This window comes from Ciona intestinalis, unplaced genomic scaffold, assembly GCF_000224145.3.
Source record: "Ciona intestinalis unplaced genomic scaffold, KH HT001127.1, whole genome shotgun sequence".
NCBI lineage: Eukaryota > Metazoa > Chordata > Ascidiacea > Phlebobranchia > Cionidae > Ciona > Ciona intestinalis.
Window position 1 is genome coordinate 25274 of NW_004191448.1, and position 12361 is coordinate 37634.

Here is a 12361-nt window from a genome sequence, read left to right on the forward strand (position 1 = left end):
TTGTTGGCTTCGACTCCTTGCGGTCGGACATTCAATATGGTGTACACTGCAGATGATTATCCTTCAGGATTTGAACCATATTTTATTTGTAGATGTTTCAATGATTATGTCCGCGTTAATTACTTTTTGACCGCGTCCCCTTTTTTGTATGATTGAGCTGTTGTATTTGTTGCATGTTTGGCACATGTATGTCGCTGCACTCGTTGTACTACTTTTGTCTTTTTGTTGGTGTGTTCCTTACTATTTTTGTCTAATGGTTTGTTTAACCTTGCTTGGGTAAGGTCTATCCAGCAAAGGGTTTCTCACCATAGTAGAAACCCACTACCATTGGCTGGGGGCTTGTCGTGCCGTAGTGGCTTTCCACCAACGCCAGCCACATAAACTATGAAGGTATTTTAATCTTGTTTTCTAGCTTCCAAAATTCATCCGCCAGTGGGCGCGCACAATCTACGTTATTAGCGGATCTTCGTTGCAAAGTTTGCATTAAATTTGAACCAACAGAAGAGTCATTAAAATAATAAAGTTTAACTATGAACTTTGTTTGCTGCTTTATCGTTAACGCTTTTGTATTTCGGTGTTATTGTAGTTTTGCTATTTCTATTCAGTTTCCTGGTTACATGACGCTATTACGCGATATTCGCGATCGCTATTTGTTTGTTGTTAACAATGGAAATAAACGAGCTTAAAAACGAGAAAGAAATTAGTGAAGTTTCTACTTCTTTGCTAAATGTGGAAGCAACACTTCAGCAGCTTCAAGATTTAGGTAAGTTGCTCCAAATAAGCGCAGTTCTTCAAAGTTATTGTGATAGACTTGGGCAGCAGAAATAGTGCAGACTGCTTTTGTTGTTTAGACCTAATTATTATAGTTGACCTAATTTAACTTTGTTGTAATTGGCTGTGTGTCAAATATTTTACACCGTTTTAAAATGCTATTTGTAATGATCATGTGATTGGCAAAGATTGCCCTATTTAAAGAGCTGGGGCTGGTAAAGAATCCCCCCCCACCTTATTTGCTAACCATAACCCCTATAACCACTAACTATCAACTCCTAACCGAGGGATTAGTGGTCAGCAATTAAGCTGGGGGGAAGATTCTTCACTAGCACTAAAGAGCCAAAGAGGTAATATAGCTCAGTAAAATATACGTTAATAAAAATGTTATATCATTCTATATTAGTCTTACAGTAAGGCATGTTATGGGATCTAGGATTTAGACCAGAATTGGCCAATTACCCCAACATTGTATATGCACATTCTGTTCTATATGGGTGAGGTCCTACAGTAAGGCATGTTATGGGATCTGGGATTTAGACCAGAGTTGGCCTATTACCCCAACATTGTATATGCACATTCTGTTCTATATGGGTGAGGTCCTACAGTGAGGCATGTTATGGGATCTGGGATTTAGACCAGAGTTGGCCCATTACCCCAACATTGTATATGCACATTCTGTTCTATATAGGTGAGGTCCCACAGTGATGCACTCCATGGGATCTGGGATTTAGGCTAGAGTTGGCCCATTACCCCAACATTGTATATGCACATTCTGTTCTATATAGGTGAGGTCCCACAGTAATGCACGCATGGTACCTGGGATTTAGGCTAGAGTTGGCCCATTACCCCAACATTGTATATGCACATTCTATTGTATATGGGTGAGGTCCTATAGTGAGGCACGCATGGTACCTGGGATTTAGGCCAGAGTTGGCCCATTACCCTAACTCTAGCCCATGTTATTTTGGTAATTTCTCTATCAACACCTCATTAACAAAAATTTTGCCATCCAGCGCTACAGACACTTGATGGCGATGGTGAGTTTAGTCGAGAAAAACTCGAAGAATTCCAGGATTTGGTTCGAAGTATCATCGACTTGGTTTGTTTGTTTTATTATAAAAATCCACTTTTGTGTTTAAGTTGATGCCTGACTTGTTTATCCTCGCTTGTTAGTTGTTGGAACCCATGTTTTCAACCCAGTCACCACAACCACTGTTGAAATGTTTAAGTTGTTGCCCATCTTGTTTGTTTATAAATGAATGAATAACTTTTTTATTCCTCGTATGGCTGGTGTTCTGTTTCATACACCTCGTGCCTGCTTACAAGTTACCACGTATGTAACTCATTTATGCTCGCATAGCAGGGCAATGACAGTCGTTATAACACAAGTGTTCTGTTTCAAACACCTCGTGCCAGCTTACGAGTTACAACATATGCAACTTTGTAGGTAATTGTTTTCTGTATGGCTGATCATTTAAGTAAGTAACCACTGGGTTGAAGCAATTGCCGTTAAATGTTTCGCCCAAGGACACAAGCGCCCACAATGGTAGCAGCGACGAGCTTTGAAACCACATACCATGGCATCATGTTTGTTAATCATAGTTCACCTATTGTTTTATCCATCGTTACAACCCAGCTTTGTTATAAAGGAGGATGAACGCCGACGACTCCATGATATTCTTGAAGTTGAAACGATATGTGCGAGTAAACAACGTAACGCTCTACAAGTGTTGCCTGGGAGGTATAAGAAGGAAATGGAAGGTAAGGTGTGCCTGTCAATCAAACATCACCTGTAGATCAAACACAACCTGTCAATCAAACAGAACCTCTCAATTAAACACGACCTTTAAATCAAACACAACCTCTCAATCAAACACAATCTGTCAATCAAACACAACCTGTCAATCAAACACAACCTGTCAATCAAACACAACCTGTTAATTAAACACAACATGTCAATCAAACACAACCTGTCAATCAAACACAACCTGTCAATCAAACACAACCTGTTAGTTGAACACAAACTGTCAATCAAACACAACCTGTCAATCAACAGACATGGTACTTGCCGCCAGGCAAGCCAATGAGAAGGAAATGAAGTCGTTACACTCACGACTCAGCAAATCTCAAACACAGTCGGAAGAAATGCTGACTAAGCAAGCGCAGTTGACGGCTGAAAACACAAAGTTACGACCAGATTGTGATGTCATAAGGAGGGAACATGATGAAATAATTGCTCAACTTAATCAAAGAATGTCGGATAAAGCGAAGTAAGTCCACACCATCAACCACAAAGTTACATATGTGGTAACTCATAACAAGGTGTATGAAACAGAACAACCGTGTTATAACGACTGCCATTATCCCGCCATGCGAGGATAAACAAGTTACATTTATTATGTTTTGCTGCTAATTCACTTCTCTCGTTATTTTAATTAATTTGATCTGCGCTATCGTTTTCAAAGAGATAAATAATAGGTATTGATATATTGCCCCCCCCCACCACAGCAAACAAATCGTGTTGAATGAGAGTCGTGACGCCCTTCGCGACACCCAGCTCCAAACCTCGGACATCGATGTTGGGATAACGAACCTGGAGGAGGATCTTCGATGCGAGATGTTGGAGGCGGACGGGGTCAAACAATCGCTATTGTTGCAAGTGGTGGGTGATGGAGCGTAAGCAAAATATATCTTCATAAAAAAAGTATTCGTTGGACATTATTTTTTCCCTGATCATTAGTCTCTGCGTACCAGGTATTAGTTTAATTAGTTTTAAAACTATTTGCTGCCTTTCAATGGACCGATGATGTCATTTCATGCGAAACCTCTCATAGCAAACTGTTCGTTGAACTAAGTTTTTGTTGCCACATATTTTGTAGCATTTGGTTATTTGGTTACGAGGATCGTCCGACTTCATGAGTATTAGACCAGGACCAGATTCACGGAATTACCATGATTACATTGTTTGGGTTTAATGTTGTTTCTATGTTGTAGGAGGAGATACCAATGAGAGGAATACNGTCGACAGAAAGAAAAAAATTCTGGAAGAAAAAAANGTAAACACTTNTTAAAATATATTTTTGTTGTGTTTATGATGTCATAATAAAAAGAGATGTAACATTACGGTGCATTAACACAACTTTTGAAACGAAGTTGTAAAAAAAATAAAATATCTTGGCCGGTATGATCAAATTGTTATCACCAAAATCCTTGCGATTATGAATTAAAATGTCGGCGTTTCAACCTGTGACACAACAGTTCATGATAATAAATAATATAATTGGAATTATATCAGAGCAATAGACAAGATCCTGGATAAGATTCTTGGAATGAACACAAAGCTGGATGAGGAGCAGAAAGTGATCCGGAGGTTGGAGAATTCCCATGGGAGGTTGGAGATACAAGCGATGCAACTTCAAGATAAGATTGAGAGGGAACGGAAGACTAATCATGAGATGGCTAACGAAAGGTGGGTGGGGTTGAATGTAGGGGGGTGTGGGTTCAAGGCACAACGCTGCTACCATTGTGGGTGTATGTGTCCTTGGGCAAGATACTATACCGCCCCAACCCAGCGGTCACTAATGGGTTGTCCAAATTATCAGCTCCTTATATATTAATACAACCTCGTATATATTAACTCATTGTTTTTTATCCAGAGAAATATTGCAAGCAGCAAAAGACAAACAACAACTTCAATATGACGAAAAAATTGGGGAAATAGAACGAAAACTCAAAGTTGTAAGTATGGGGTTATATACCAACATAGACATCATATACACCAACATAGACTTCATATATACCAACATAGACATCATATACACCAACATAAACATCATATACACTAACATAGACATCATATACACCAACATAGACATCATATACACCAATACAGGTGGGGGACCAATTATCAGAGGCCGAAGTAGAAAGAGAGAAAATCTTGGATGTTAAAGATGAAGTTTCAAACAAGAAGGATTATTCAATCAGGATGAAAAGCAAATTCACATTTAAAGTGAAAGAGGCCGCGCTCAAGTAAGAATGCGTTTAGCTTTGTATGATGGGTACCTTAAGCGTGCATTGAATTTGTACCAACTGGTGTAAACCTTCAACCAACCTTGCCACGATGTTTGGCTTTAATATTTGTTCGTTTCAGTGTTGACCAAATGAAAAGTGACATAAACAAACTTGTTGAGAAGTCAGGTGAAATATCTAGGAATAACAACACTGTTCGTGAGAAGTTGACATTGCTTGATGAGAATCATAAGTGAGTGGTCGTGTCTTCATCATGGCTCGCTGTAGGGTTGGCTTCATATAGTTGTGTCAACCCCCCATGTTTATTAACAGAGCCACAGTCGATACATACAACACACAAATCGAAGAATATAAAGACAATCTCAACCAAGAACGACAGGAAAAGTAAAAACAATCGAATGTTGTTTGTTACTAATTCAATGCTTAAAGTAGTTTATATATATTAACGACTGTTGTTTTGCTGCTATTTCCCATTATTATGTTTTACTGCACATGTAATTTATTCACGGTAAAAATTGCTGGATAAAAATTGTCAAATTAAAGCTTGGATGCTGAACCTTTATAATGTCTCAAGAAACATAATGCCGTATTACCACACTTAAGGTTGTGATAAAGAAACATAAAAACAAAATAAATTCAAAAGGAGATCATGACAAACCTTAAAACATCAATATATGGTAACAACAACAACAGGGCCAAGGTGCAGGAGTTACGCGACGAATCCGAGAAGGTGTTGGAAAGTTTTCGATCGGAACAACTGAAGTTTATGAACGAGATGACAAAGAATATTGAAGAAGCTCGACAGCGCCACCAGGAACTCACAGATAAGGTTTGTGATGTCATAGTGGATAATAATAGAGGGTTTGTATTTATTGTTACATCATCAGAAACCATTGTTTGAAATATTTTACACTGTATGGGGATATCCGTGGTGCGTGTCTGTCTTTAACCCAAAGGTTACGGGTTCAAGGCTCGTTGCTGCTACCATTGTGTGCGTTGTGTTCCTGGGCAAGACACTTAACAACAGTTGCTCCAACCCAACCCATTATTCACCCATTGTTACAGAGCATGCATCTAAATCGGGAAACGGAGAAAAACCTTCGTAACATCCAAACACTAGAGGTCAGACTTGAGGTTGCCGAGGGAAGTTTACGAACCATGAGGTCGGCACTTTTGATGGAAATCGAGCGACTCAGCAATTCTATCGAGATCCTTGGGGACGACAATGAGAGGAAAGTTGAATATTTGAATGGTAGGTTCATCTTACCTCAACTATAAAAATGTGCCATCTTACCCCAACTATAAAAATGTGCCATCTTACCCCAACTATAAAAATGTGCCATCTTACCCCAACTATAAAAATGTGCCATCTTACCCCAACTATAAAAATGTGCCATCTTACCCCAACTATAAAAATGTGCCATCTTACCTCAACTATAAAAATGTGCCATCTTACCCCAACTATAAATATATGCCATCTTGCCCCAACTATAAATATGTTCCATCTTACCCCACCATGTTCCATCTTACCCTACCATGTTCCATCTTACCCCAACATGTTCCATCTTACCCCAACATGTTCCATCTTACCCCAGTGAAACTCCCTGAGATTGAGTTAATGAAACAAGAAGTAGAAACACGGAGTCGTGAATATTCGATCCTTAAAGATGAAGTTGTTGTTGTGAGGAATAGAGAACGAAGCGTGAGGGAACAAATCAACAGAGTGAATCTGCAAATCGATAAACTCGTTAAACCTATGGTGAGTGTGATGTCATGGTGATGTCACTAAGTATGATGTCATGATGTTGTATGATGTCACTATATATTATATAAAATGCGATGTTATTTTGGATACAAAGTGGCGGCCACTTTTTGCTGCGTTTAGTTTTTTATGACTTTGACCATTGTAAGTGAGTTTGATAAGTTATTTCATGGTACATGTATTTTTGTGACATCATTTATTCCAGTATTTAAAGTATATTAATAACAAGTAGATAAACATATGTTTTCCCAGGACAAGTTACGTGGGGACCTTCATGCATCAAGAACACGAGGAATGGAACAACTGGAGGCATCGGCGGCCATGAGGAGGAAGTTGGAGGGAGAGGTTTATCAAACCACTATCATGTTGGAGAGAGTGGTTAATAGTAATGATGGGTTTACTAAGGTGGGTTGGGGTGTATGTGTGAATAAATGAATGTAACTTATTTATCCTCGCATGGCGGGCAACAACAGTTGTTATAACACGGGTGTTCTGTTTCATACACCTCGTGCCCGCTTACGAGTTACCACGTATGTAACTTATTTATCCTCGCATGGCGGGCAACAACAGTTGTTATAACACGAGTGTTCTGTTTCATACACCTCGTGTCTGCTTACAAGTTACCACATATGTAACTTATTTATCCTCGCATGGCGGGGCAACGACAGTCGTTATAACACGGGTGTTCTGTTTTATACACCTCGTGTCTGCTTACAAGTTACCACATATGTAACTTTGTGGGTGGTATGTAACTTTGTAGGTGATTGTTTTTATGTATGGCTGATAATTTGGACCCGTTAGTGACCACTGAGTTGGAGCAATTGCCATTAAGTTTCCAAGGTCACATAGGTGTTACCACATATATAACTTCGTTGGAATAAACATATATGACATCACAATGACAGGCGAATGATGATTTACAAGCGGAGATAGATGAATTGAAACAGGATATGACATCACACGCCACGCACCAGCAAACACTGTGTAATAAACTCGACCAATTACAAACCAAGTTCGGTGAAGCGTGGGATGTTTGCATCGGGATGGAGGAAGCTTCTGCCGAACAGGTTTGTACGATTTCTATTGTTATTATATGATACCATAAATTGTATCGCTTCGATTTTAATAACTAAGGCTCATTAACGTATTGAGTGTTTCATACACCTCTTCTGTACTCCATGTAAATGTATATGATTTCTATGAAAGGACCAGGAAATATTGGAAGGCATCTCGAAGGTTCAGCGCGATACGAAGGAAAGATCGGAAACTTTGAACGGAATCTCACAACATTTGAAACGGGAGCTTCATACGTTGACCGGGTTTGTTGAGAATGTGGCCGATCGTCGCCCTAAAGGTGGGTACCTCATGCTCACTGTCGAGTACCTCATGCTCACTGTTGGGCAGTTTATAACCACTCACTTAGAAATTCCCACAGACATCACTTTGTGGGAGAAATTATGACGTAATAACTTTACATATTATGATGTCACAGATACTCGACAATCAAAGCGTCGGTCACTAGGGGGAAGAAGGAGCACGATAACCGACCACAAGAGGTCGCCAGCGATAATTAGCAAGCAGCGAAGTTTCATCCGACCGGTTGTCACTCCTGTGGGTACCATCTAACGTGCTTAGTGTTTTATGTTATTTTTATTAAATTTCGTCACAAACACTTTGGTTGTTGTTTTGCACGAACACACGTCTCTCTGTTACGTCACGATCACCATTATGTTTCCGCTTCCTCATCTAAAATATTATGACGTCACAATGTTTAATTAACGCGATTGTTAAAACAAACCACTTGTTGCGACGTCATCAGTCGCGTATACCGCGAACTTATCGACGAGTTGTCGAAGTCTCGAAGCCGCTGATGATAGTTTCCTCCCGCGGTTCTCCGCGCATGCCTGTGACGTCATAATGCGCATCGTTACTGCTTAATGACGTCATAACTAGTTATTGTTTATTTATCTACTCGATAGCGAAGATCAAATTAATTAAAACAACAAAGAGAAGGGAATTAGCAACAAAACAACAGTCGTTAAAATACTTTATGGGTAAAAACTGCTTGAGGAAAAGGTTCAAATGAAAAGCTTGGCTGTTCAACCCAATAACGCATTAATAAGTTATAACCCCGATGATAATTAATACCTTGATAGCTTCATACTCCCGGATATGACGTTCGTCGCGCATGAACGCTTCCGATGACATCGGTGTTTCTTCTGCGATCAACCGCGTGAGGGCCTCACGAAGCCCGGTTAATGACGTCATTTTGTTTTGGATTTCACGCTTGGCTGATTCTATGTCTCGTAGGTAGGCTGTGAAAATATGACGTCATTAATAATATGACGTCATCGCATATGTCACGCACCGTTGACGTCATCACTGATTCTGCCACATGACTCCTCGAATATTTTGTTCTGTTGTTGAAGTTTTTCACAAAGTTTCATCAACTCGTACACGTCATTGCTACTATGACGTAACTCTGCTTTCTGTTCCGTGATCTGACGTAATAATGCCGTTTCCTTTTGACGTATTTCATCGCGAAGTATTCGACGCGGTTCCTCCAAGCCTACAATTAACATCTCTATGACGTAACAGACACAAATATGACGTCAAAAACCTGATATTATGTTCTTCTTTTGTTCTATGTCTTCAACAATAAACTTCCGCTCTCGGTTCAATTCAACTAGTCGATCTCGAATTCGTTTATAATCCTTGCTTGTTACGTCATAATCATCCGCTATGACGTAATAGTTAGGTTCTATCTCGTCTCGCTGTCGTCGCAGTTCTTTGACGTCGACCTACGTAGCAATGCACACAATGACGTCATGGCTTATGACGTCACCCCTGATGACGTCACCCACCTCCATCACAGCCACATTATCCTCCACCATCCTCACAGCATCCACCAACCCCCGCACCATCCTCTCCAACTTTATCCCATCCTCCGATACCTTGAGATCCAATCCAGCCTCCAATATAACACGACCATCCAAGTCTTCACGTAACTCTCTCATCTTTGCATCTAATTCATCTTTCAATCGCCTGATAATCACATCATGATGACGTATATTACCTCACAATCAACTTACCTGTTCCTCTCTATGACGTCATAAGCGTCCTTGTAAAACTTTTCGTTTTCTTCTTCCCATACTTTAAGTTCGTTTACAGAATCCGAACAATCACCTTCGGCTTTCACCCTACGTCAAACTCATTATTATGACGTCAAACTTATCCATATGACGTCACACTCACCTCAACTCTTGCTCCCTCTCGTGGTCAGCAGTTAACTTATTAAGATTGATGGAAAAGGTTCGTTCCATTAGATCCCTTTGTTCGCTCACACTAACCAACTTCTTCTTCAACCTCATCTTCTCAGATTTACAAGTCGCCCTCTCCCCCACCATCATGTTCATCTGAGGAAAAACCTCGAACTCAAAGTTTCTTAAACTTTTTGTGTGCCTTACCATTCTAACACAAATGCTTATCAGATTTATCCCCACTGTGTAATATGGCGCTCACTTATTAAAACGCGAAAACAACTAATTACATCAGTTATATTTAACGCGACGGGTGCGCTAGCTTTTTAGCAACGAGTTGTTCTGTGTCTGGTAAAGTATAACAATTGGCACAATTTTTCTGTCCCGTCAACTGATGTGGATTTTGATTGGTAGCTTATTTACGAGGAACAAGCTACTTTAACCTCTAATGAGAAATACGAGGAATGTACCTCAGTTTAAGAAGTGCTGCGGTTAAACTAAACTCATTTAATCCGCCACATGAACCATAACGCCCAACTCAACCTACCAACATGTTCATCCATACACAAAGCAAGTAATATCCAACATCCATGCAACCCCAACTTTTACCGGCCATCATTGATCTTGGAATCGGAGAAACTTTTACACCGTTCTAACCAACCAAGCAGCCCAACCCCCTATGCTTATCTAACGATCCAATATAATATATATAGCTGTATATAATATTTATATACCCTTGTTTCCAACCCAACTCCAAGCCAACTTTGGCGTCCCAACCCACGACCCAACAAATTACAATAAGGCGTCTTGCTGAACCAAAGCCACAGAAAATCAAAAAATTCCATCGCTGACTATCGTAAACCCAATCCGTATATTTAAAAAACAAACTGTTACGCAGTCATCCCCGTCTATAAACAACCAAATCTATAAACAACCAAATCGGTCACCGGATCGCTCCCCCCCAACCCACCAAATTATTTGCCTCCAACAACAAGTTCCGTTGCACCCTCCTCTCGTCTGTTATGGTCTTCAATTGAAACCTCGTATCCTCCAACTTATCCTTGGTTGTATCCCTTCTAACCACTGTGACCTCATTATCGCTAAACACCGATCTAGCTTCTGCCATCGTCTCCGCGTCTAATCGCGCCACTTCAGCAGCTTTCTCCTACAGTCCAATGTACGTCACAATAACAACCAATTTTACACGATTATTACGTCATATTCCCTTTGTGTCACTTTCATTTCTTCTGTCGTCTTGATGACGTAATGCTCTTGTTGCTTCTTTTCACGACGTTTCGACGCCAATTTCCGCCCCAAACTTTCTACCTGTGACGTCACAATAAAGGATGATTGTTGAACCGACAATTCATTGTCCTTACTTGGCTCTTCCGCGATTCCAACTTAGATCTCGCCTCCTCATACACCGAGGCCGCTTTATCGTTTCTCATTTTGGAATATGCGACTTCCTCTTCCTTCGCGTTCAACCGCGACTTTGCTTGTGACGTCACAGCGTCTTGATCCGATATCTGCATACTTACGTCACAATAGATAGAGTTACGTCACAATATCACCTTCTTCTTCCAGTCTTCGGCTTCTTCCATAATTCTGGAACCTTGAAGAAAACTTTGACGTCGATACTTCGAGATGTCGACTTTCAAGTGATTTGTGTCGTCCCCTAGCAGCACCACACGGTGGCGCGCTTCCATAATTTTGCATCTACAATAAAAATGACGTTAAATTAATAATAATACAGATCTCACAGATTACAGCATAATACTGGTTAGACGTTAGAGCGACTCCAGCTACCATTGTGGGCGTGTGTGTTCTTCGGCAAGACACTTAACGGCAATTGCCCCAACCCAGTGGTCACTAATAGGTTGTTTAAAATATCAGCCATACATAAAAATAATAAAAAATTCCCCCAAAAAACAATTACCTACAAAGTTACACACGTGACACCCGTGTTATAACAACTGTCGTTGCCACGCTATGCGAGGATAAATAAGTTACATACGTGGTAACTTGTAAGCGGGCATGTTATAAAAGCTACCCCGCCACTAAACAACAGCTACATTGTCACACACCTCGTTTCATTGACAGTGATTTGCATCTGAGCCTTCTTCCTCATTATGACGCACATCATGTCGCATAGTTGGGGCCACATACGTTTAGCGTCCTCAGCACGTGTTGATAAAACTTCATTCTCCAACTTCAACCTCTTGTATAACTATGGGGGGTTGGGGTTATATGTAACACTGTGGGGTAAGATGGGACACCTTTCCCACATAATATCCGAACATCCTGATGGTGTTTAAACAATTACCAACGGTCTATGGGAGTTGTAAGGATAAGGTTTCATTAATCTTTGAATGTTCTTTGTTTAAAACCAAGTGAGACAGGAAAATAGAGTGAAGGTGTCCCATCTTCCCCTGCCCCATTATATTACTCCAAATATAACCAACCCGACTTTCTACACAGCATAGAATGTTTCAAGTTTCAACACATCACCGCTTTTAAATATTGGGACACACCACAT

At 40.3% G+C, this 12361-nt stretch overlaps 2 protein-coding genes across 2 annotated transcripts; one reads left to right on the top strand and one right to left on the bottom strand.

Annotated features, from left to right (window-relative positions):
- Positions 1-579: 579 nt before the first annotated feature.
- LOC100179853 (myosin-2 heavy chain, non muscle) lies at positions 580-8237 on the top strand. The gene is made up of 18 exons (XM_002129390.4): positions 580-763; positions 1788-1873; positions 2424-2535; positions 2831-3044; positions 3283-3440; positions 3775-3829; positions 4070-4243; positions 4431-4512; positions 4667-4803; positions 4925-5035; positions 5116-5187; positions 5497-5632; positions 5869-6055; positions 6399-6562; positions 6818-6970; positions 7471-7632; positions 7772-7919; positions 8058-8237. Exons 1-18 carry the CDS (start codon positions 667-669, stop codon positions 8189-8191), a joined length of 2382 nt encoding a protein of 793 aa, XP_002129426.2. The 5' UTR covers positions 580-666; the 3' UTR covers positions 8192-8237.
- On the bottom strand, positions 8222-12146 carry LOC100180560 (centrosome-associated protein CEP250-like). The gene is made up of 13 exons (XM_026840117.1): positions 11910-12146; positions 11397-11541; positions 11205-11351; positions 11041-11151; positions 10796-10990; positions 9821-9981; positions 9658-9765; positions 9430-9610; positions 9186-9366; positions 8934-9134; positions 8714-8880; positions 8364-8469; positions 8222-8311 (listed from the first exon to the last, which is right to left on the bottom strand). The coding sequence occupies exons 1-13, from the start codon at positions 11987-11989 to the stop codon at positions 8292-8294; spliced, it is 1803 nt and encodes a 600-aa protein (XP_026695918.1). The 5' UTR covers positions 11990-12146; the 3' UTR covers positions 8222-8291.
- Between the last annotated feature and the right edge of the window lie 215 nt (positions 12147-12361).

Bases quoted from the DNA above. Each gene is read 5' to 3' on its own strand.
- LOC100180560 (XM_026840117.1), bottom strand. From the start codon at position 11,989: ATGTGGCCCCAACTATGCGACATGATGTGCGTCATAATGAGGAAGAAG. The intron at 8,470-8,713 runs GTATTAATTATC...ATGACGTCACAG, and splicing joins GGGAGTATGAAGCTATCAAG to GCATGCGCGGAGAACCGCGG. The intron at 8,312-8,363 runs GTTTGTTTTAAC...ATAATATTTTAG, and splicing joins TGATGACGTCGCAACAAGTG to ATGAGGAAGCGGAAACATAA.